At 54.0% G+C, this 25,239-nt stretch overlaps 1 protein-coding gene across 13 annotated transcripts in view; it reads left to right on the forward strand.

Moving 5' to 3' along the window:
* The window catches only part of JADE2 (jade family PHD finger 2), a 132,854-nt gene extending 107,800 nt beyond the window's left edge, over positions 1-25,054 (forward strand). For 12 of the 13 annotated variants that reach the window (XM_010971623.3, XM_074360673.1, XM_010971627.3 and 9 more), the window contains 8 exons: positions 1,764-1,924; positions 2,553-2,764; positions 4,019-4,186; positions 5,643-5,759; positions 7,000-7,464; positions 16,122-16,239; positions 18,919-19,047; positions 20,343-25,054. In XM_010971623.3, coding sequence (XP_010969925.1) covers positions 1,764-1,924; positions 2,553-2,764; positions 4,019-4,186; positions 5,643-5,759; positions 7,000-7,464; positions 16,122-16,239; positions 18,919-19,047; positions 20,343-21,151 — 2,179 coding nt within the window. In that variant the 3' untranslated portion in view covers positions 21,152-25,054. The remainder of the gene's footprint in view (positions 1-1,763; positions 1,925-2,552; positions 2,765-4,018; positions 4,187-5,642; positions 5,760-6,999; positions 7,465-16,121; positions 16,240-18,918; positions 19,048-20,342) is intronic. The other variant, XM_010971628.3, reaches the window with a different exon arrangement.
* The last annotated feature ends 185 nt before the right edge of the window (positions 25,055-25,239 follow it).

Consider the following 25,239-nt stretch of genomic DNA (forward strand, 5'->3'; position numbering starts at 1 on the left):
AACACCCCAGCTAAGCACACGTTCAGGGCACAAACAAAGCAAGCTCGTGACAGAATTATAGTATTTTTAGCAGGGAGGGTACAGCTCAGTGGTAGAGTGCGTATTTAGCATGCACAAGGTGCTGGGTTCAATCCCCTGTACCTCCATTTAAAAAATAAGTAAATAAGCATAATTACCTACCCCCACCCCAAAGTACAATGTTTTTAAAAGAATGTATTAATTCAAATAAGAGCCTCATGAGGAAAGGCAGAATTTTGTAGGACTAAGTGTATTAGCTGTGCTTCTATTTGAAATGACTTTGGCAGGCAGGGGCCGGGGAGGTGGTTATCATGGCATTATCATTATCTAACACCTTCTGTAACCTGCGCATTTTGTGTGTGAAAAAGGTGGTACCATGCAAGCCCTTTCCCTTTCTCCTTGTCTCCCTCAATCTCCTGTGGGCCTCCCTCCTGACCTGGAGGCCATTCCACCTCCCTGTCTCCATCCTTCTTGCCCCTCTTGCTGACACGCAGGGCATTTCCTGGAGCCCAAGAACCCTCGCCACAGCTGTGCCATGTCTCTGTGTGTTCAGAGCCTTGCCTCCCCCTCCCTAGTCTGCGCTGAGTCACAGCTTCTGGCAGCCCTGCCTCCGACCCCAGGAGGCCTCTCAGGCAAGTAAGGGGCCTCTCAACCCTGGCAGGGCTGGCCAGATGGAGACCAGGCTCCACAGCAATAACCATAGCAACTGGTAGGGGGTGGGAAGAGCTGGCATTCTGAACTGGCATCAGGAATTGAGGGGCAGCACACAGCTGAGCCAAGAGAGGAAACTGTGCCCTCCCAAGGCAAAAAAAGCCTCATATTCCATTTCAGAAGGAGCAAAGTGATATCCACAGGCTTAAAATACACACTCACACTCATGTAGTGCTTACTGTGTGCCAGGCACAATTCTAAGAGCTCTACATGTATTCATTCATTTAATCCTCATGCCAGCTGTAAAAGGTAGATCATATTATTATTAGCCCATTTTTTGTATAAACTCACTGGGGCACAGAGAAGTTACGTGGCTTACCCAGAGTCACGCATTAAGTGGTGGAGCTGAGTTTAGAGACCTCGTGCTGAAGCCAGGGCCCTTCCAGGCTGCCTCAGAGGCAGAGCCATGGCCTGAAGGAGGGCTGACCTGGGATGTCACCCTGGGATTGTAGCAGGTGCATCTTTGCCTCCAGGGAGGAGGCCTTGATCTTTGGAGGGTGGGGGAATGACACTATAGTGAGAGACTCAGGTAACATTTATTCGGGGGAAGGATAAGGTGTGTGGGCAGGACTCTGTCCTCTGTGGCAGTACACCTTTTATCCAAAAGGGGCCGTGTTAGCCACAACAGTGTAACCAAGTAGGGCTCCTCATCACCCCTGAGGTTACTGGTGGAAGAGGGGCCAAGGCTTGTGAGGGCATGGGGACAGTCTCTGGCCCCTTCCCAGCTTTGAGGGGTATATTGAAGGACCTGGAGGACAGCTGGCTCTACTCCTCTTGTCCCAAAGTGGCTGGCACCGGCATTGCCCAGACGGCACTTGGACTGCCCCTTACGCCTCTGCAGGGTGGGCATATGGGAGGAGGAAAGTGTAAGGAGGGAATGGAAGGAGGCGGGCCCTACTTGGCATCAAAGTCTCACACCTCACTTGCCCACTAGCTCCTCATCCAGGCTGGCCAACTCACTGGAGGCCCCCGGACCCAGGGAGGGTAGGAGTATGAGGGCACCCCCGTCACAACACTCTCTCTTGATTTTCTAGGATTCTCCCGCCATTGGAAGGCCCCCCTACCCAGGTGTCCCCTAGCAGCTCTGACCTTGGTGAGGGCTCTCAACCTGATTGGCCAGGGGGCAGCCGTTATGACCTGGACGAGATTGACGCCTATTGGCTGGAGCTCATTAACTCCGAGCTCAAGGAGATGGGTAGGTGACCCACCAGCTAAGAATGGGATAGGGCGGGCTAGGGAGGGTTTTCTTTGGAACCCCAGCATCCTCACCCTCAAAATGACAGTGGCCACCACTGGGCTTTGGCACTGCACGGATCTAGGGGGAAAGTCTGCTGCATTACTGATCTCTGTGCTTCAGTTTTTGTAGCTCTCGGGTGAAGGCTGTAATAGCATGTCATTTACACGAGAGTATTGTAGTTAGTGTGATTGTTACATGAAGAGTGAGTGAGCACTAGGAGTCTCGGATGACAAGTGGGGCTGGAGTCAGTTGGTATGGGCCTTCTGGCTGGTGCTCACCATGCCCCAGGAAGGGCCAGCTCTGTCATATTCAGCCACCTTCTGAGGTCCCCCCATTCACACAGCTTGAGCACAGGTTTCCCATGGAGCTGGCTGCATCCCAGAGACACTTCCATAATATCTGTGTGTATGTAAGCAGGGTCTAAAGTCAGAACACCAGGCCCCAGGGGCTTTTGAGATTGCTTGGTCCAACCCAGTCAGCTTTTAGACGATGGAGCTGGGGCCCAAGACATTGCACACAATGGATGGGCGAGTACGTCTCTCCTGAAAGGTCAGGCTCCTAACACCCACCTCTGCTGTCCTCACAGAGAGGCCAGAGCTGGACGAACTGACCCTAGAGCGTGTGCTGGAGGAGCTGGAGACGCTGTGCCACCAGAATATGTCGCGGGCCATCGAGACACAGGAGGGGCTGGGCATCGAGTATGATGAGGATGTCGTCTGTGATGTGTGCCGCTCCCCCGAGGGTGAAGATGGCAACGAAATGGTCTTCTGTGACAAATGTAATGTCTGCGTGCACCAGGTGGGCAGCCCCCCCCCAACACCACCCCGTACTCATGCTGTGTGGGCAGGCCCCCGCCTGCAGCTGGTTATCCCGGCTGTAGGGGTGCAGCAAAACTGGCACAGCCCCTAGGAAGGAGGGCAAGGGGGGAGGAAGGGAGTGGTGTGAGTGCCCATGGTGCCAGGAACACCCAGGGTCCCTTGGTTCAGCCCCCTCCTCCAGACATGGGTAAACACCCATTGGATGGTCCTTCTGTCCTCTCCCGTCAGCCTCCCTCACTTTCCCCACAGAACACCCTACCCATCCCTCCTCCTCTGCGCCTCACCATCCTGAACTTACAAAGAGACAGCACAGTGTAGTGGTTGAGAGCAAAGCGTGGAGCCAGGCTGCCTGGTTTCAAATGATGGCTCTGCCTCTACAAGCTGTGTGGGGTTTTGGGCATGTTTCTTAACCTCTCTGAGCCTCTTTTTCCTCAAGTATAAGTAAAGGTAAGTTTTAAGTAAAGATTAAATTCCTTACTATGAGTCTTAAGTCTTAAGGAGTAAATTCTAAGTAAGGATTAAGTTCCTTGCTATGAGTCTTGGGTTAGAACAGTATAGTAAGGGCTGTATGTGTTTGTTACTAATATTGGTATCATAAACTGGGTGTGGCCTGACTCTTAATCTTGAGCCCCAAGGCTCTGGGTCTTGGGCATCTCTGGGCCTTGTTTGTAGGTGTAGCAGACCTGACTGGAACTCAGTGGACCCACTCTGGCCCTGACTTTGAGGCCCTCCCTTATCCACTTCTGCTGGAATAGCACCTGTGGAGCTCAGAGGGGCTTCCCCCAGCTGGCAGGTGGGTAGGCAGTGTAGCACCCTCCTCATTCATCCACATCCCTTACACCCAGCAGTTGTTAGATCCAGAAGCCCTCAGGATGCCCAGAAGGATCCCCGCTCACTGTGAAGAAAGATGAAAGCTCTGGGCCTTGTCCTCAGGCAGTGTACATCCCCAAGTTTGTATTCAGTTTAAGGGCGTTCATGGTACTGATCAGGAAGCTCTGATCAGTGACTGTCCTCCCAGAAGAGGGCAGAGCTTAGCCCTTTCACAGAGGACTGAAACATGTGACATTTCAGTGCACAACATAGGCAAGGAGCTTCTCAAGAGCTCAGGAGATGAGTAGCAGTGTCACTCTGTAGCTCCTAGCTCGGACTGAGGTGGGACCATTTGCAGCTGAATGCTAACCAGATGCAGATTGGTCAATGCCTCTGACCTGAGACCACCCTGCTCTCTCCCCAGGCATGCTACGGGATCCTCAAGGTGCCCACAGGCAGCTGGCTGTGCCGGACGTGTGCCCTGGGTGTCCAGCCAAAGTGCCTGCTCTGCCCCAAGCGAGGAGGAGCCTTGAAGCCCACTAGAAGTGGGACCAAGTGGGTGCACGTCAGCTGCGCTCTGTGGATTCCTGAGGTGGGCAGCTGTGGGAGTGGGGCGGCTCTGGGGCACAGCCGTGGGGAAGTGGGTCTGAACAGAACACAGGTGGCAGAGCACTGGGAAAAGAAGGTGATGGACCACATTAAGTTGGGGATCTCAGGTGGTGAGCCTGGGAAGAACTCGGGAAGAAGCCCACAGGGAATTTACCTGTGGACTTGGGCAGAACTCAGGTGGTGGTTTTCATGAGAAAATGGGATTCTGAGCCACTGGGGGAATCCAGGTGGTGGGTGTGAGAGCTGGACGGAGGTCTGGCAGCTGACTATGGGGAAAGCAGGTTGTGGGTCTAGCCAAATTTGGGCAGTGGTCCCAACCAAAGTCAGGTGTTCTTTTAAAACAAAAACAAGCCAAATGACCTAAAAGGAAATCAGTTGGGGAGCCTGATTAAAAGTTTGATAGTGGAGCTGTGGCTGGGATGGAGGGGTGCGCCTGGGTCTGAGTTCAGGTGGGGAAGGACCTTGGGCAGTGGGCGGGGCCCACAATGAGTATGCAGAGGCTCTGGGCTCCCATTATATTTGAAATGAGAAATGCTGACATTTGCTGGAGTGTCAGCCGCAGCCCTGCTGTGTGCCCTGACCTAGAATGAGGCCCCACTCGAGTGCTGCCTGTTCCCAGAAGCAAGCCAGGTGGCCCTGTCAGCAGGTGGCCCCTCCCCTTCCTGGGCTTGCAATCTGAAAATCCTTGCTGGGACCCACTTCACAGGCTTGTGTGATCATAGTGGTTATGTCAGCAGTAGTCACTGGTTCCCACATCAGCATCTTGAAGGCTGGGACTGCCTCTGAGTGTACCCCAGGCTGAGCACAGCAGAGACATAAAGAACCAACAAAGATCTTCCATGGCGGCCCTTTGGTTCAGACCTCTGGACAGGGGCCCTTTCCTTCCTCAGGCATGGGCAGTGGGAAGGCCAATGTATCCTGCCTCTGGGCCTGAGGGTTGGGCTGTGCCCAGGAAGCAGGTGTGGTTATAAGCCTGTTCCCATAAGAGGGGCTAAACAAAGGCATGTTAGGAAAGCCCTGGAGGCTCCCAAGTAGAAATCCTGCCTTGGGGGTCTATAGTTGCCACCCAGCAAAGTAAGTAAAACCCAAGTTACAGTAAGAACTCTGAAGATGCTGCTAACGAAGGCCAGAAGAGGGAGGACTCATTTACGCATGCATGTAGAAGCATCTTTGTCTTGAGTCCCACACGGTCACAGGCACACCCTCCAGTCAGTTACATGCACTAATGTGCACTTCCCAGTCACAATTTAAGCCTTGCCACTGGTGAGCTCACACAAACACGCACTCAGTGGTCAACTTGAGAAGTCAAGAAGGACTTCGTACTCTCCCAATGCCCTGTGTGCCCACTGCCTGGTTTCCGCAGACAGCCCCCAATTTAGCAGATCCTTGGAGGCAGGCTGGGGATGAGAGGCTGATGCAGCTCCCTGTATCCTGCCCAGGTCAGCATCGGGTGCCCCGAGAAGATGGAGCCCATCACCAAGATCTCGCATATCCCAGCCAGCCGCTGGGCTCTGTCCTGCAGCCTCTGCAAGGAGTGCACAGGCACCTGCATCCAGGTACACGGCCCCTTCACCCCACCACTGCCTGGGAGCCCATGCAAGAGCCAGCTACACAGAGGGGCACGCCTGGGACACCCTATAAAGCAGGCTACTGCCACCACCCTCCACATGCTCCCATGGTGCTGTGGATAGAACCACTTACGGGCCTGGGACCGGGACCAGAGTCAGAACCCTATCCAACCGGCATTCCTCCATTCCGAGTTCTGCTAGACACGGGGTACGGGCCTAAGGAGCCAGGCTCACCACCCTGTTGCAGTGCTGAGGACTCTGGCACTCCCTAAGAGTGTCTTTGGGCTTAATAAATACATTGACCTCACTTCTGACATCAAACTTGACATGTGGAGGGGTAGGAATCAACTTTGCCTCCAGCTAAGCTAACGGGCTCTCCCTGCACAGGGCTGGGCTGTGTTAGTCTGTTGACAACAGCAGTTCCCTGGGTATCAGCATCACCCAGAGGACTTGGTAAAACACAGTTTGCTGAGTCTACCCCCAGAGGTCCTGATTGAGTAGATCTGGAGTGGGGATAAGAATTTGCATATTTCTAGCAAATTCCCATGTGATCCTGAGGCTACTGGTCTATAGGCTGGGAGGTGGGAGGGTCATCCTCTCTCTCCAGAAACAGTTGTCATTGCAAACACTAGATTTGCCTCCACCCATTTGTAAGATTGCTTTTGAGTGCAGCATAAATGGTCACTAATATTTGGGTGGGTTATTGCTTGAAACAGTTGTCAGCTGCGCACAGCCATCATTCCAGGCAACTTAGGCCCTGAGTTGGTCCATTGTGCCTGGACAAGAAAAGAAGGAAGGGACCTAACTCCAGCCCCTCTTCCCGGAGAACAAAGAAGAGGCATAACCCCCCATCTTGGATAACGTTGCAGGAGTACAGGAGGCAGGGACCCATCAACAGCCTTTTTCTTTTGATGCCTCTGATTCCAAAGTCACTCGCCCACACAGAAATGCAGCTTGTCCCCAGAGGGCTTGTTCAGTCATCTGTTGACTTCCCCAAGGGATGTGGTGCTGAACCCCATTTCCTTTCCAGCTCCCTGAGAGCTCCCCCTTCCCACCTGCTGTAGCTCTCTCCACACTCTGCAGGATGTTGGGAGGCCATGCCATTTTGTTTAGGGTCTCACCAGCGTTCTGCATTCTCAGTGTAACCCTGGGAGATGTAGCCCCGCTTCCTTCTTCCCTCCCACCAGGGCTCCCTTCCTACCTGACACTGCCCTTACTCTCCCTCCAGTGTTCCATGCCTTCCTGCGTCACAGCATTCCATGTCACATGCGCCTTTGACCACAGCCTGGAAATGCGGACTATATTAGCAGACAATGACGAGGTCAAGTTCAAGTCGTTCTGCCAGGAGCACAGTGATGGGTGCCCACGGGGTGAAACCACTTCTGAGCCTGCGGAGACCAGCCCAGCCAGTGAGGACATGGAGAAGGTGACACTACGCAAGCAGCGGCTGCAGCAGCTGGAGGAAGACTTCTACGAGTTGGTGGAGCCAGCCGAGGTGGCTGAGCGCCTAGACCTGGCTGAGGCGCTGGTCGACTTCATCTACCAGTACTGGAAGCTGAAGAGGAAAGCCAATGCCAACCAGCCGCTTCTAACGCCCAAGACTGACGAGGTGGACAACCTGGCCCAGCAGGAGCAGGACGTCCTCTACCGCCGCCTGAAGCTCTTCACACACCTGCGACAGGACCTGGAGAGGGTGAGTGCCCCTGCCACCCGCCCAGCTGCCTGCCAGGTGGGCATCCCAGGAGGCCTTTCCACCCCTGATTCACTGCCCTAGAGCAGCCCTGGTGCACCAGGATTCAAACTGAGCACCAGCCAGGGCACTGAGGGCCTCCGGGTCTCTGGTCATTGATTCTTTGCAGAACAAGGGAGGTTCCAGCTCTCGGGTCTCTGAGTGCCTCTTGTCCCAACCCTTTTGTAGGCTTGGTGAAGGGTGAGAGCCTGTGAGGCTGGGAGACAGCAGAGCCAGGGCAGGGACCCAGGCTTTTAACTGCTAGTGGTCTCTGCAGGCCCTGCCTGGTCCCAGCACATGAACTTTACTTAGAATCGGAAGCAGGGGAGGAAGTGGGAATCACAAGCTAGTTGAATCAGCCCAACAAGCATGTGCTGGGCCAAAGCAGGGAGGAGAGTTGTGAACACAGTTCCCGAGGGGTGGAGGAGGGCTGTATAGAGGGAACATTGTGAACAGAGGCACAGGGATGTGAGGGTGGCCTGGAGACCAGCAGCTGCTTGTGTGGGTAGAAGGATGGGGCTGGATGGGTGGACCAAAGTGTGTCTGGAAGCTGCAGAAGCATTTTAAGCAGGGACTGTCCTGCTGTGGCTGCCACTTCTAAACCCTCATCCAGGAGGTGGAATCACAGGGCCTGGATGGAGTGAGTGGGTTGGCCAAAACCCCTCAGCTTTGTACAGGGAGGCAGGTGATCTTGCCTTGGTGCTGGGCCATAGCTGTAGGGGCTGAGCGAGATGAGGAAGGTGTGCACACTCCATGGTTTGGGGCTGGGCTGTGGAGGTTGAGGACCTTCCTAGAGCATAGAGGCCCCTCAAAGCCTCTAATCCCTCCTGCTCCTCCCAGAAAGGCGAGTGGGTCCCGTCTTTTGTAGAATAGCCCTCAAACTTGGCTTTTCTGGCCCCCCTCCCCAGCCTCCCTCAAGTTGGGGGCAACCCAACGGTGAAGCAGGGTGTTCTAGGTCCTTGAGACAGTCCTGTGAACCCCAGGTGCTATTCAGGCCTCTCCTCTCTGGGACATTCAGTTCTAGGTTTCCAGAGTATGGGAGGTCATGTCAGGGTGTCCTCCGTGGACACACACACACATGCCCATCCTCCCCCGAGGCCATGCTAGGAAACAGTCCTGGGTGGAAGCATTGAGGGGACTTTGTGTGACTTGAGGGGCTGTTTCACTTAGATGTCTCTCAGTTGGCAAGTCTGTAGAATGGTTAAAGCAACTCAGCAGATGTTGTAGAGAGGGGAGCAGGGGAGGCATGAGGTGGAGGCTCTGAACGTGGACCCAGCTTCTCCACTCCTCTTCACCCCACTCATCTGCCCTGATGTCCATGGCTCCAGCCAGGACAGAGAGCAAGGCTACCAAGATTGCAGTTCCCACTTCCTGGGCAGCCCATCCTCCTGTCTTATGTGTCAGGGCTGTCAAGTACAAACCCTCCTGAGACCAAAGTTGCTTCCACAGTTGCCCTCAGGTCACCCCCAAGTCTTTACCCTTAGGGTCTCCAGAACAGAGCCTGCATTTACATTCCTTTTGTTTCCAAAAGACTCATCACATCCCACCTCCCTGGTCTGTGCTGGTCAGCCCACATGTCTCGCCCTGGCTAGGCTGTGTGGGTAGGTCAGGGGATGGACTCACCTGTTTAACCATCCTCCTGGAAAAAAAGATGAGAGGTAGATACTTCCATCCCTAAAGAGCATATGGGGAAGCTAGGGCTCAGAGAGATGAAGAAAACCTTAGAGGAATGTGTTTTCTAGGGCTGAGTTGAACTGGGGCCTAAATGCGGGGAAGGGTTTGTCAGAGTTGTTGGCTTATTCTGTACATTTCCGGGCCTCATCAGTCCCCCACCCTTTCAACCCCATTGTCAGCTGGTACAGGTGGTGTCAAGGGCAGAGACTGTCAAGGGCTGGGATGCCAGTAAACCTGCTGAGGCAGCTCCGGGGTTCCTGGGCAACCAGAGCTTTTGCACAGACCCCTCTGGTTGGGGAACAGAGCTCTCCAAAGTCAGGTGTGAGTTGGCCCACTCTTCTCCCAGGAAGAGGAGGCAGGGCCAGCCTTGAAGTCTTTGCAGGTCCTTAGGGCTCAGGAGCTTCCTGTCAAAATGCTGCTTTTCCCGCAGCCTCCACGCTGGGCTGGCGTGGCACCAGCTGAGTGCACAGCCCTGGCAGGCTGAGGAGAGGAAGTCAGAGACAGCTATATGCCCAATTGACCCCCTCCAGGTCCAGCCTCGGGCCTTTCATGGCCATGCGTTGGTGGCCTGAGTGAGTGAACACAGCCTAGAACTATGCCATGGGGGAGGCTTTCGGCAAAGGCCCGTGACACTTGGCGGCCTGGCTAGCAGCCCTGGTCTCTGACCATGGCCTAGTGCCAACGGCTGAGAGTGTCCAGCCTGTCACTGGGCACCAGGCCAGCTTGGGCTGGATCCATTGGGGATGCAGGGTAGGGGTTGAGACTGAGGCGGTGGGTAGCCTAAGTCTGCATCCAGCCCCAGAACTTCCCAGCTCTGTACCTTCTGAGTTTCAGTTTCCTTGTCTATAAAATGGGAATAAGACTCTAGGTAACCTTCAGTCACAGGAAAAATGGGGGACGGAGCTTAGCACACTGTCCTCCATTGCTAGTGATGATAATAAGCTGCTCTGGCTCTTAGAAGGGTGGGCTGCTTAGAGGGCAGGCTCCAGGGAAGACCGAAAGGGCACAGAAATCACAGCATCCTCCCTGATTTGCTTCCCAAGGCTAGGCATGGATTTTGCTGAGAGAAGCAGGAGCTGGAGCCGTGCTGCCGCCACCAGCATGAAATCCCATTTTATGGTCAGCCTAGAAGATGTGCTTTCCTAAAATTTCAGCCATAGGCCTCAGCCCTGGCAGGTGGCATGGGAAGGCATGACCACTGCAGCCTCCCAGAGTTATTCACAGCTGACAAAAAAATTGCAGCAGTGATGATCCGGCGATCAGCCCAACAAACGCCGGCTGGTGTCCCCTAGCAACCGTGTTGGCAGTTTGGGCTACACGGAGCCTCACTGCCTCTGGCTCTGGGTCTGGTTACCGGGAGTTTATTGAAGGCTTGACCTGGCCTGCGAGGAGCCAAGAGGGCAGGGGCAGCTCTCACACACACTCCCCAGAGGACAGATGTGTAGAATTCCCCGTGGCCTCATTTCCCATATCTCTCCTGGGGAGAGGAAGATCCTGCCCTCCCTCACGCTTGCCACCTGCTTCCTTGTCAGTTGGTCACACCCCGTTTACTCTGCCTCAGTGTCTGGATTGTGGTCTCCTTGACCTGCCTGCAAATCCTTTCTTGTCTTGGGCAGCCTTGGCCTCCAGAACTCTAGCTCCTCAGTCCCATGTCTCCCAACTCTGGGACTATTCCAACCTGTTAGTGCCTCCACCCAACTCAAACCCCATTGCCACCTCGAACTGCTCTTGGTCGTCACCTTGAATCCTCAAATTCCCCTCTGTTTTGGGGGGCTTTTTTCCCACATTTTTTAAAATTCAAGTATAGTCAGCTTACAACATTATATTGATTTCTGGTGTACAGCAAAATGTTTTAGTCATACATACACATTCATATATTCATTTTCATATTCTAATCCCCCTTCTTAACTAAAGCCTCCTGCTCTCCCTGCTCAGTTACTCCTTCACGGTCCTGTTTTCTTCACTCCCGCCCTGTTTGGCATTAGCGCACTGCCCATCCCTTGCACCTGTGCAAAGGCCACACCCTGGGCACAGCCTCATCCAGTAGGAGCCACTCTGTCCACCAAGAGCAATCCTATAGCAGTGAGCAGGTGATCCCCCCAAGATGCCTGCCAGCCAACCTTGGTGGGACCATTCTGGGCCCCCCAACCCACCACCTGCCTCCACCCCTACCCACCTCCCTCAGGGCTCTCCCTTTGCTTAGCAGTCTCACCTCCTATTCCTCAGACCAGAACCCTCCAACTCCTTGCTCAGTAGAACCCTCTGTATGCATTCTCTGCCCCTTCCTCCCATGTTCTCCCCTCCCCTCCCAGGGATCTCTCTCCCACACCGCACAACACAGGAGTCTCTATCTTAATCCTCCCTCATCTCCAGGATTCCAGCATTTGAATCCGTTTTACCTTCTTCCATCTTCAGAAGCAAATCCTCCCTCCACATGTCCGTCTAGTTTCTCCACTCTTGTCCCCATCTCTCCTTCTGTTGTCCCTTACAGTTCTTACTTCCTTGCTTCCCACTCTGGCCAGGCTTCTGCCACCACGATATTCCAGAACCTTCCACCAGGGCCACCAACAGCCTCCATCTCTCTGTGTCCAGGGGCCACTTCTCCATCTTCATCCCCTAGCCTTCTCAGCAGTGGTTGCCACAATCAAACATGCCTTTGGTCTTGAAGTACTTTTTCCTGTGGATGTTCTGACCAGATTCTGCTCTGATACCCCAGTCCTCCTGCTCCCTCTCTGTGTCCTCCTCGGTCCCAGTGATCGTTCAGCACACTAGGCCTGACCTGTCATTGTGCGTCTGCTCCACAGCTTTGCTCCCCATCAGGAGGCTGGCTCCAGCCCACAGCTCCCTCCTGAGTCCAGCATCTCTGCCCAGCATGCCCACAGGTGCTCCTCCCACATCCTCCCCAGTCTCCGTGAATGCCCCCTACACTGGTCCATTCTAGCTCAAGATAACTGGCTGGGGTAACTGCCTCTCTCCCCTCCTCAGCCCACATCCAGGTTCTCTCTACAAAACTTGCTAATATCAAAACAACTACATCAAAATGTAAAACCTGCTTTTATTACTGATCCTTGCCCTAGATTTGGGGGACTTTTCCACTTGATTCATTTTTGTAGTCTTTGATTTTTTTTTAAAGAGAACATTTTATCTTTATAATCAGAAAAAACACTGTATGGAGTGTGATAGCCTGGTAAGCTTCTAAGGTGGTGTCAATACTTTTCACCGAAAACCATGGAAGAGGAATTTTATAACACTCAATAACATGTAGCTATGTTAACAAGAGTTTCGGGAGAAATTAGAGAAGTAGTTGATGATTCCAGGGTGAAGTGGGAATAAGGGGTCACAATGTGGCCAAACTACCAACCAAAGAATGTTGGCATTGTTAGGATTCTCACAGAATCTTCTATAGCAGGAATCTCCAGATATTACTGATTATGTAGTGTATGTACCCTTATTAGGGAAAAAAATTGAACGTTTATCTCCAGTATATTGTGTTTTTAATATCTCATTCATATCTACCATGGTATATTATAAAAACAAATGTAATCAGAATTTCTAATTGGATCCACCCCCCCCCCCCCAAAAAACCCTAGACATTCTAATATGTTCTTTCTATACTGTGATGACCTATCGATCTCAGTAGCCAATGCAGCTCACTTTGCAGGCCTCTGGCCTAGGGCAGTAGTTCTCAGATTCCATGGTGTATTCCAAGATGTATATTTGAGGGCCCCACCCCAGAAAGTTTGATATTCCCCCAAATCTGGGAATCTATTTTCCATCAACCACCCCAGGGATCTTGGGGTAATCTTGGCCAGTAATTCATTTGGGCAAGCCTTGAGAAACCTTGCTTTAGTGTTTCTGATCAAAGAAAAAAAGAGGAAAAAAGAAAGAAATTACATCTGTATTTTAATAGGAAGTAATTGTCTGACTCTTGGTCTTTTAGGGGAAAAAACTCTATGACTCTGAGCCCTACCTCATCTTCAGAGGTTAGGTTTAAGGGTAGAATAACCTCCAGGAAGGCATGTTTGGGAAATTTTTAAAAAGCTAAACCTTGACTGATCTGTTTCTAGGTTGGATGTATTGACCGGTTTGTTTTTAGGCCTGCAGAGTAGCCATGAATCCATCCACCTCTCTTCATCCCCACTATCCTCATGCACGCTAGGCCACGTGACTCTAGGAACGAAAGAGACCCGGGTGTGAGGAGAAGAATGATGGGCTGCTTAGACGTGGTGGGCAGAGAAGCCTTCTGGAGGTGACATTTGAGCCGTGACCTGAAGGATAAGGTCCAGTCTTGGGAAGATATGGGTAAAGAGCATTTGGGGCCAAGGCTTTAATCAAGGCCTCAAGTTAGAAGTGGGCTGGGCCCAGAAAGAAGGGTACTGGAGAGCCATGTAACTCGAGCCTGGAAGACTGTAGGATATAGGCCATAAGGTGACAGTGGGAGGTCAGATCGGGCACAGCTTTGGGCTGCGGCTCTGGTTTTTAAGCGTGGCAGGAAGAAAGCTATGTTTCCTAGGGCTCCTGCAGCAAAGCACTGCACACTCAGCAGCTTTAAACAACATAAAGGTGTTTTCTCACAGTTCTGAGAACAAGGTGTTGGCAGTTCTGAGGTCCTTCTAGAGGCTCTGAGGGAGAACTTGGTCCTCACCGCTCTCCTGGCTTCTGGTGGTGGCTGGCAACCCTTGGCGTTCTGTGACTTGTAGACCTAAGACTCCTGTGTCTGTCGTCACATGGTGTTCTCCCAGTATGTGTTCGCGGGGCCTTTTGTAAGGACACTAGTCACTGGACTTAGGGCTCACTCATCTCCAGTATGACCTCATCATAACTGATTACATCTGAAGTTCCAGGTGGACATAAATTTTGGGAAAGGGCACTATTCAGCCCAGCACAGAATCCACTGGAGGTTTTAGGAGGAGAAGGATTTACATTTTAAGAAGACTTACATTTCTATTTCAAGAAGATTGCTCTAGGGTCGCAGAGGGTCAGAGTTGCTCGTTGTCTGGGTGAAGATGGTGGGGTGTTCAGGAGGTGAAGGGAGCTGATGGGAGGGAGTCACATTCACCAGGAAGGACTGATGGGACAGCTGTGGGGGCAGATGAGGAGGGGCTGGGTCCTTCAGGGTGACTCCTTGGTCTCAGTACACACACCCCCTGGTCTCCCCACCACCACTATCCCCCGAAAGCTACTGCTGGCCTGGCTCAGTCAGGCTCGGAGCCTGACACTAACCGCACTCTGCCTCTCCCCTGCCTGGCCTTACTCTGGATCCCTCTTCTCAGCCTGTGTCCCTCTGTGTGATCAACTCCCATCTGGCCTATCTGCCCCTTTCTCCAGGGAGCCTTCTCACCACCCCCAAGTCAGGGTCAGGGCTGCCTGTCCTGTCAGTACTTGGTCAGCATCTCTCTGCCCTGCTGGGCAGCAAATCCTCAGAAGAAAGGGACCCTGATGGCATTGCAGCTGCCTAGGGCCCAACACGAGTTCACAGAGCCACAGCCTGAGCTTAGGGCCAAGTGGGAGGCGGTTGGTTGGAGGGAGGTCTGGGGTGGGGCCAGGATTTGCGAGGAGGTCAGACATGGCCAGTGTACCAGAGCAAAGGCTCTCAGGCTAGGCCCCTTGGGGACGTGCTGACCAATGGCATTCACGGTCTAGGCTGGGGTGCAGAGTGCTGCTGAGAGTCCACGCACAGACCTAGACTGGTGCAGGCTTTCCGGGGTCTCCTTCACAACCAGGCTCAGGAAGGAGAGGAGGAGAGGAGGAGCTCCAGGCCAGCAGAGAGGTCTGATCACAGCTACCCCCAGGCCAAAAGAAGGGGCAGTTCCAACGATAGGCAGGGGCTCTAGAACCACATGTCATGCCCAGGCAGCTTGATATGAAGGCTGAACTCAGCCTTAAAGACAGAACCTAGTTGGAGACAGGCTAGCCTCAGGTAGAAAGACCCTGGTGAGACCCAGGATTCCAGTTCAGCAGCTTCTGGCCATCTGTCCTTGCTGCTGGACACTGTGACCTGAGCTGAAGACATTGTCAGAACAAGACACTGTCCTGATGAGGGGGAGACCTGGTCTTGGCCCCAGAAGAATGATGTACCCTGGGAACAGCCAGTGAGGGATAGCACACTGGGGAGAGGGCCTGGGTGGACTGGGAGCAACACGGCCTATCCTTTAAGTGCTTCCCGACTGGCTGCAGGGTGGGTTCTGTCCCATGGACCAAGCAAGCTGGTCTCCCAGGCCCCACGATGCTCTTCCTAGCTGGCCAAATGTAATCAGAGGCCCTGCCCTTTCTCCTGATAAGTTCTATCTCTGAGCGAGCTTGGCAAAGTGCATGTGGGGCCTTGACCAGAGCAGCTGTGAGCCTGGATTAGGGCCAATGCAGCAAGTGGACAAGGGTCAGCTGCAGGCTGGACTGCCCTGCATCAGGGACTACCTGTCCACTCAGAGCTAATCTTCTGGAACTCTCTCTACTCGAGGAATGGTCATTTGTGTCTCAAGATAGGAGGTGTTTTTGCCCAGGTGCTTGTGGCTGAAAAGTTTCTTTGTTGGAAGGAAGCCTTGAACAGGAGGCTGAGGGATGGACTTGGTGACTTGACAAGGCCCTGATGAGCCTTGGGGCACTGTACACATAGGGGAGAGCAGCCACGTTGGAAGGGCCTGGGGCGATAGCATGACTCAGCCAGGTTACACTGAGAGGAGGAAGGTGGCATCACCAGCCTGAGCTCAGCAGATGCCCTCCCCACCCACTCTGGCTCAGCTCGGGGCCACAGGGCCAGGGTTGTGCTTGGCCCCATGTTTTGGATCAGAGAATTGCAGCTCAGGCCTAAAGATGCATTCAGGGTCTGGGAATTGACCCCCAGATGTCCTGAGCAGGCTAGACAGTGGCGGCCTCCCTCCCAGAGCTGGGAGATCAGGGGTGGTTGCCTGTGAGTAAGGTGGAAAAAAATCTCTCTTATGTTTCCTCAGGTTAGAAATCTGTGCTACATGGTGACAAGGCGCGAGAGAACGAAGCACGCCATCTGCAAACTCCAGGAGCAGATATTCCACCTGCAGATGAAGCTTATTGAACAGGATCTGTGTCGAGGTAGGCGCCTTCCCTGCCCGCTGCCAGCCGCCTCTTGTGTGCACACCCTTGAAGGGCTGCGTCCCAGGGAAGATGTGTATCTTCAGGGCCTGGTGGGGCCTGAACGTTGAGCCAGGGGCCACTGGCCCCCACCCCTACCCTCCATATCCAGTTAATAGGCCCAAGTCGGGGCTTCCCAGGGTCCTAGGTGTGTGTTGGCAGGCAGAGAGCCAGAGGTTGGAATGTGGGCATCAGGCCTGCATTCGGGGAGCTTTCTGGTTCACTGGGACTCTCAGGTGGTGCTGGGGCCCTAGCAGCTCAGGAGTAAATCGCACGTTAACAGGTACAGAAGTCCCAGTGGCTCTGTGCTGGAGCCGGGGCAGGAAGGGCCCAAGTTGGCGAGCTTCCCTGAACCCCTGTGTGCCTGCATGTTGATTCTGAAGAAGGCAGCTGTCTCAGAGATGGAAGAGGACCTGTGTGTACGTTCTATCTGACCCTGTCTGACAGGACTCAGGCTTTGCGCCAACAGTTTTTCCCTCTGTCTCATTCTTATACTCTTACCATCTCATATGGAAATCAAAGGTCAAAGAGGCTCTGACAGTGGTCTTACTTTCTAGTTGTGAATCTGCTAGACAACAGGGCCCTTCCCAGAGTGCTCACATGTTAAGGAGAGCAGTGCTTAGCCAAGAAAAATGGCACAGCGCTGCTCTAATGTTGAATTGCATGCAGCAGAAAAAGGTGGATGGAGAGAGGTTTTAAGCCAGGGGCTGCCTCTGGGTCAGGCTGGGCTTGGAGTAGAGGAAAGAGAGCTGCTGGGCCTCCACTGAAGCGATGACTGAGGACCTGGTACTGTCTCACCCCTGCCCCAGAGCTGAGCTGCCTCAGCTGTACTTTGGGATCACCATCCACTCTGTCCCAAGAAACCAGCACTGCTGAGTACAGGTGCTGAGTCAGGGTGAGTCACAGCCATGTAGTCGTCAGAGCTCACTGTGCAACCCAAAGACTGGAAGCTTCCTGGCTGCTGGACCTTACACCAGGCTCCCTCATCTGTTGGTTCATTTGACCAGCACTAATTGGGTTAGACAGGATTCCAGGCTCTGCACTGGGCATCCTGCTGTGGACTGAATGGACAGGGTTCCTGTCCTCATGGAGCTCACCATCTGGAAGGACAAAGGAAAGCGGTGTCCAACTACACTTGGTGCCAGTTCAGGGAGAGAGATATCAGGGATGGCTTCCCGGTGGTGCTGATGCTGAAACAATGTCTCAGAAACTCTAGTACTCACTGTGGCCACACTTCCAACGGCAGGAAGGCAGCAGAGAGTGGCAAAGGCATGCAGTGCCTTCAGATACAGGATTCCAGAAACACGGTCAGGAGCCTGGAGGATCCACATCCCCACATTGAGTCTGGAGATATTTGTAGTTCCTAGACCTAGGTGGCAGTAATAGGCAGCCTTTGGGTCAGAGAAGGGCATTTGGAGAGAAGACTGGCTTGCCTCTCCCCAAAGTGATGCCCTCAGTGTTGTGACACTTGACCCCTGGGATGGAACATGGGCTACAGGCATCTTGCCAAGGCTTGCCTGGCCTGAGGGCTGCAGAAGGCTTCCCAGTGGCAGTGATGCTGGCTGTGAGCTGAACCAGGTGAAGGACAGGACAAGGAGACTGCATATTTGGAGACCTGGAGGCCAGAGCTTGTCTTGTTAAAGAAACTGGAAGGAACCTGGCATAGCTAGCTGCAACAAGGCAGAGGAAAAATGTCTGAAGTGAGGCTGAGAGGCTGCCAGGGTCAGAGGTCTTGTGGCCCTTGACAGGAGCTCAGACCATGGCGAGGGCAGTGGAAATCTTGAGAAGCCTCCCTCTGAGGTACCTAGACACTGGTCCCATGTGGTAGGTGAGGAGACGGAGGTCTGGCCTGAGGTTGCACAGGGAATTAACAGCAGAACTGGGAAGATTCCCAGAGCTGGGGCCATACTCCTCAGCCTTGTCTTAAACTCAGTCAGCCCTCCAGCCGCTGTCTGAAAAGCTGGGAGAAGATTCCCGGCAGCTGGGCCGCCCCCTCCACACGTCCCTCCCCTGATCTGCTGTGTTCTGTGGCTCCCTAAAACTATGTGGGATCATGGTCTAAAAGACTGTGAGGGCCAGGGTGCACCCTGAATCTCCCGTCTACTGTCTGATCTCTAAAGCAGACCGGGAGACCAAGGCAGGGGACTTGTTCAAGGGGGCTGACCGCTGTGTCAGGACTGGAACCCAGGCCTCTTGACTCCACAGACAGTGTCCTGTCCACATTCATGTCCAGCTCCTCAGCCTGGAATTCAAGGCCCTGCCCTGTCCACTTAGCTCCAGCCAGCCTTCCCACCTACTGTCTCTGTAGTCCTGAGATCTGTAGGCCACATAGATCACACTGTAGTCCAGGTTGTTCGTACAGGGTGGTCTTCCACCCTCCTCATTGGCCCTGTGTTCCCCGCCAAGCCCCTCGAGGACAATTCCCCTCTCTCCCATACCAGCTGTTCCTGACTGACTAGAGCCCCAGTTATCCTAGGTCTCGCATGGCTCTGAGCCTGGGCTACCAAGACAGGGGGAGGTGACCTAGAAGGTGAGGCATGAGGTGATGGAGGACTCCTGGGATGCCATGCAGTGATCATGGTTCTGGCTGGGCTGTTTGCGGTAACTGTCTCCCTCCTGCTCTCTGTTTCCCTGACGCAGAGCGGTCTGGGAGGAGAGCAAAGGGCAAGAAGAGCGACTCGAAAAGGAAAGGCCGCGAGGGCCCGAAGGGCAGCCCCGAGAAGAAAGAGAAAGTGAAGGCAGGGCCCGACTCAGTCCTGGGGCAGCTTGGTGAGTGAGTGGCCACGCTAGCCTGGTGCACATGGCCAGGCCCATACTGTCACTCCACTTGCGGCTCCCCATAAAATGCCAGTGGGAACCACCAGCATCCTTGCTGCAGAGTGGGAGGTCCAAGAACAGTAGCTAGGCCCTTCATTGTTCAGGCACTCTCACCTTCCAGCCGTAAGGAGACAAGGGTCTCTGAGACCCTTCTGGCATCCCAAGAATTCCCCTTTTGTAGACCTGGAGGCTGGACCCAGATGCTCAGGGACTGCAAGGCCCTTCCAGGAACCCAGCATCACACTGGGAGGTGAGGTCCTGCCATAATTTTCTGTCCCTGTCCCTCTCTGCTGGAATGTCCTCAAATGGGCCCTCCCTTCAGCACCAGCAAACCTTCTGAGAGCCACCCAGAGAGACCCAAAGGAGTGGCCCTGGCCCAGCCCATCTCACTGTCACAGACAGACCTCTTTACTCCTGACCTGTTAAAGTTAAGCACAGCATCCCTGGAGGGACCCCCAGCCTTGGGCTTTGTCTTCTAGGATGTCACATGCTTCCTCTAGAACACTTCTCAAGGATGAGGTGGAATCCCCTTCCCCACCTCACCTCTAGCACAGAAGCCCCAGGTCATCTTTTATTTTCCTCAGTCTCCAGAGGAGGACAGCTTGGTATCTGATGGGAAGCCCAGTCTCACCAGCTGCCCTCTCCCAAGACCTCTGTTAAGGAGAGAGGGCCCACAGCTAGAGCTGGCCCTACATCCAATAGAGACCTTCTACCCAGTTATGTCTTACTGTCCTATTCATGTCTGCCACCCTTTTCCAAGTTTCCTGCTTTGGAAGCTCTGGGAAGCAACACCCATTTAAAAAATCCAGCGCCCCCTGGTGGCCTGAGTGTGTTTTCCTCCATTTCTCCGTCCCTTATGCCCCAGAATGCCAAGTGGTAGGCAAGGCCATCTTCATGGTGTGCACCTATGCAGCTTGGTTTACTGCTCTGCTGTTGCCAGTTTGAAATTCGTAAGTTTTAAACGGGGAGGCCACATTTTCACTTTGTACTCTGCTCCTCAAATTATGAAGCCAGTCCCAGGAGCAGGATGTCCTTCTGGGGAGAGGGGTATTTGCTATGAACCCTACTTTTTGGTGGTGTTGGCAAGAGGGATGGACAAAACAAGATAACTCAGCTGGGTCTAGCACAGAGGGAAAGAGGGAGGAAGGTGCTCAGTGGTGTGCTGGGAGGGTCAGAGAAGACGTCCTGAAAGAGGTGGGACACACACCTGCTCTTATCTTACCTGCCTCCTTTCTCCCCTCGGCCAGGCCTGTCCACCTCGTTCCCCATCGATGGCACCTTCTTCAACAGCTGGCTGGCGCAGTCGGTGCAGATCACAGCGGAGAACATGGCCATGAGCGAGTGGTCACTAAACAATGGGCACCGCGAGGACCCTGCTCCGGGGCTGCTGTCGGAGGAGCTGCTGCAGGACGAGGAGACTCTGCTGAGCTTCATGCGGGACCCCTCCCTGCGACCTGGTGACCCTGCCAGGAAGGCCCGTGGCCGCACCCGCCTACCTGCTAAGAAGAAACCACCACAGGATGGGCCTGGTTCACGGACGACTCCAGACAAACCCTCCAAGAAGCCCTGGGGCCAGGATGCTGGCAGTGGCAAGGGGGGTCAGGGACCACCTGCGAGGAAGCCACCACGGCGAACGCCTTCTCACCTGCCGTCCAGTCCTACGGCTGGGGACTGTCCCATCCCAGCAGCTCCCGAGAGCCCTCCACCACTGGCCCCTGAGACCCCGGACGAGGCAGCCCCAGTGGCTGCCGACTCGAATGTCCAAGTGCCTGGCCCTCCGGCCAGCCCCAAGCCCTCGGGCCGGCTCCGGCCGCCCCGAGAGAGCAAGGGAACCCGGAGGTCTCCAGGTGCCAGGCCTGATGCGGGGACAGGACCACCTTCTGCTGTGGCCGAGAGGCCAAAGGTCAGCCTACACTTTGACACTGAGACTGATGGCTACTTCTCTGATGGGGAGATGAGCGACTCAGATGTGGAGGCTGAGGACAGCGGGGTGCAGCGGGGTCCCCGGGAAGCAGGGACTGAGGAGGTGGTCCGTATGGGGGTACTGGCTTCCTAAGTCACCCTTACCCCTGTCCTGGGCCCTACCCTGTTCCCCCATGAGGCCTCAGCCCAGTCACAACTGCCATTTCCAATCTCTGCTGAGTGTCTCAGACCCTTGAGGTTGCCACTCTGTTGTGGTTTTATTTTTAATATAGAAAGAGTTTCAAATTCCACACTGTTGTCTTTCCTCTGTGCTGGCCTAGGACATTAGGATTCCTTCCACGGCTCCGGCCACAAGGACCACACCAGGTCCTGTGCACCATCCCTGCCGCGGCAGCATCCCCACCCGGCCCACGCGGCATTGCTGGGCTCCTGGCTAGATGTAGGCAAGGTGAAGGAGAGCTCAGGACTCCAGGCCGCTGCCACCGGGTGACACAGACTTGTTTGGGCATTATTTCATGGCAGATGGGCCAGCCCAGGGCCTGCCCCACCTTGCCCTCAAATCCCACTGGGGTCCATTTGGGGGGGTCCTGCTGCACTCCACTGATCCCCTAGGAAGTATAATAAGTGATAACCCAGCCAGAGTCTACTCACTGTCACAAGCACAACGAGCTTATATGAGAAAGCACTGAGGGGGCGTTGAGGGCCCGCTGGTTCCAAGGGAACCACAGCTGTTCCTGATCAACCCACATCATCTGAGGCCTGCCCGCCCACCCCGCGACCCTCCACTCCCTTGCTGCTCTGCCCCTGCTAGTGCCCAGCCCAGCGGCTCTGGGAAGGGCTTCCCAGAATCCTTCCTGAGCTGTGCCATTTTCTCAGGGGACTCCCAAACAGCCAGCCGCCAGTGCCGGTGGAGGGCTGTGAGGGAGGGCCAGTGCCCAGACGGGGGCGTGGGGCTCAGGCTTGCTCACTGCAGAGAATCACTCTGGAGCTGCAACTTCCTTCCTTCCTTCCTTCGGGGCCAGTCTCGGCCGAGGTCTGGTCAGTCCCAGACAGCTGACCAGACCAGACCGTTTGCCTTTTCAAGTTTCCCAGTCCTGCTAAGAGATGAGCTTCTTCCTTAGTTTCTTTTTGGAAACTCCTCCTTCCAACAAGCAGTGGGATCCCGGGGCCCAGGGCAGGTCAGTGATGGCCTACTGGGGCTGTTTTAATTCTTGCTGGATCTTCCTGGTTCCTCTGTCCCTCCGAGCCTTAACCCCCTTTCCCAGCCGTGCCCTCCTCTCCCCACCATCACCCTCCTGCCTTCCCTGCCCCACCCTCTAGGTCCCAGGTAGTAGCTCTGAAAAGTTTCAGTGGAGTGGCCCCAGGGTGATAGCTCAGGGAACAAACAAAAAAAAGGAATTCAGTGAAAACATGTTTTTTTTCTTTTATGAATTACTCCTGGGTCACTTCTGCCACTGGTAAAGCCAGAACTTCTCCAACAAGAACCTTGCAAAAGTCCAGTGAATCAGTCGAATCATTCTGTGGATGCCAAAGAATATTTTGACCATAACACAGCACAGCCTGGACCTGACAACTTGTCACTTGGACTTTTTTTTTTTTAATGGAGTTCTTTAGCAACCAAGTCTAGAAACATGTTCATTGCACACACCCAAGAAGGTGAGCCCAAGCTCTTGGATGAGGATGTTGTTCTGCTGCTGAACTGTTGGAACTGGGACCCTGGTGTTGCATTTCAGATCCTAGGCTGGGCCCGCTGTGAGCTCTCGTAGACTCCGAGGCTCACAGCGGGGAGGATACTGATGGTGAAACCAGCGTGGCAAGAGTCTTACCCTGGGGTTCCCTGCAAACAACACACAAAGCGCAAATCAGCAGGATAGGGAGCAGCCAGATCACCCATCCCCAACTCCAAACTGTAAAGGTACGACAGTGGCATGGTCATCGACACTCAGTTTCATGTGAATTTTATCAAAACAGGAAACAAAGATAATGACTAAGTTTAAAGGGTCGGACAGATTTGTCCAGTTGGAGCAGACTGGGAGTGGGCTTCAAGGACTTGGCGTTGGGATGGCATGAGCTACCCTGTAGAGTTTAGCCTGCCTGCCACCTTGGTAGTGGTGGCCAGTGTGCAGTGTCAGCGTCAGCATCCCAACACCATTCCTGTTTACTGCCTTTGAACAGACCTTCTTCCTTCCCCGTGCTTCGGGTCACCTCGGGTCACCTTGGGTCACAGCCTTGTCTGTGCTGGGTTGCCGGGTCTGACTTCACAGGAAGCAAAGGGACGAGCTTTAAAGAACAACCAAACTGTGCCATGGTGGGGTCGGGGGTGCATGGCCAGGAATGGCTCAGGTCCAGTAGACTTGCCCTCTGACCCTTCAGCCATCCTGAGGCAGAATGGGCTCCCTGAGGGTGAGGGCGGAGAGAGAACCAGGATGGGAGGGTAGTGGGTCTGGCTGAGGTCTGGACTGGGTGAGCCAGGCTGGGCAGCCAGCACTCTTGAGGGGGCCTCTGCTCAAGTTGGCCTCTGGATTCAGACCCTCTTCTCTACTGGCTCTTGTTTTGGACTGAACTGTCCCTGGGGCCCATGTCCTGCGTGGAGCCCAGGTGCTGTAAGGCTGGCTGGCAGATCTCCCAGGCCAGGCCCTAGAGCTGTCCTTGCAGGCCTCTCTCCACCTTTAGGATGTCCACAAGGCTACATGGAAGATAAGGATGCCACTTCTCTCCGCTGGCCTTTCTGCCATTAGACACAGCCCCTTCACTTTTTCCATCCTACTGTCCGCAGTATAGATGGCTCTGCTGCCTCTGAGGTCACGGTGGGAAGCAGGAAAGGCAGAAGGCTGAGGCTGATCTTTGGCTTGACCACATCTGCCCACACTCCCTGGCCCTCCCCAAGGAGGGAGAAGCTGCTCCGGAACTCATTCTGGCTGTCATCCCCATCCTCCCAATCCCCGCAGCCCACCACCTCCTCCCCCTCATCACCGTGAGAGAAGATAATGTGCAAGGAAAGTATTTTTATGCATCATAAATGTATTTTAGGATAAACAAGAAGAAGAAAGTTAGAAGGGTCTATTTTATTAAATGAGCTCTGACTTGGTGACAGTGAACATTTACAGTATAAGGTTCCGGGTTCCTTGGAGAAGCCACCCAGGTTTCCAAACATGGGTGTTGGACTGTGGGGGTGTGTGTGTGTGTGTGTGTGTGCCAGGGCACGTCTCGTGTGTCTGTGTGCATGTGTGTGGGTCGTGTATGGCACACTGTGGAACTTGCAGGGGCAATTACTAGGGAGTCAACTGTCCAATTCTAACAGATATGGGCAACAGCTGGACCTGACATTTCCTTGCTCCCCACCAGATGTGGCCAACCTCTGCCGATGTCTGAAACTCTGCAGGATGGTCTGGATGCCTGTAGCAAGGCGCTTGGGGAGGCCACTCCTTATGCCCCTGCCCAGCTGGCCACATTGGTCAAAGAGCCAGGGCTGGAGTCTGGGACCTTTGGTTGTTCTTTAAGGCATTTCCTGCCACCATGTCCCTCAGATCCACAAACACTCTGTGCTCCACATCAGCTCGGGGTTGGGGGGAAGATATGAATGTCGCAGGAGGAGACACCTTCTGTCTTTGTTTCAAAGAAAGTGATGTGCCATTTGTTAATATACAAGAGAAATATTGAAAATATATTGAAAAGAGCAATTTTAAATTATTTTTGGCTTATGTTGCAATATTTATTTTCTTGTATTAGAAAAGATTCCTTTGTAGAGAAAAAATGTATTTTTCATTAATGCAAAGACCTATTTCTCCTTTTTGTACATTGTCCATGTTCGCTACCCTCAACGAGCAATAGAATGTATGGCCGCCTGGGGTGGCCGATGCCCGTGTGCCCTGCATGACTCTGTGTTGCCGCTGCTGCGTAGCTCCCAGTCCCATCCTGTCCTGCTCACTCATGGGGGTTTCCAGAGCCCAGCCCCTACCAGGGCCTGTGTCTTCAGGAGCCCTTTGCACTCCTCGTGTGTTGGCAAACGCAATTAATAAAGCAATGTTTTCTGTGCTGGCTGGCGTGAGGCTCCGTTGCATTGAGTGGGGTGGGGTAGGGGGTGCTCAGTGAAACAGCGAGTGTTCCCTGGGTGTCCCAAGGGACCTGCTGCTGCCTCCTAAGGAGTCGTAAAGTGATGGGCATAGTGAGTGCTCAGTACACACTGGGGCTGGGCGCTATTTCGTTTGTTCCTCCTTGCTT

This window comes from Camelus bactrianus, chromosome 3 (genome assembly GCF_048773025.1).
Source record: "Camelus bactrianus isolate YW-2024 breed Bactrian camel chromosome 3, ASM4877302v1, whole genome shotgun sequence".
Lineage (NCBI taxonomy): Eukaryota > Metazoa > Chordata > Mammalia > Artiodactyla > Camelidae > Camelus > Camelus bactrianus.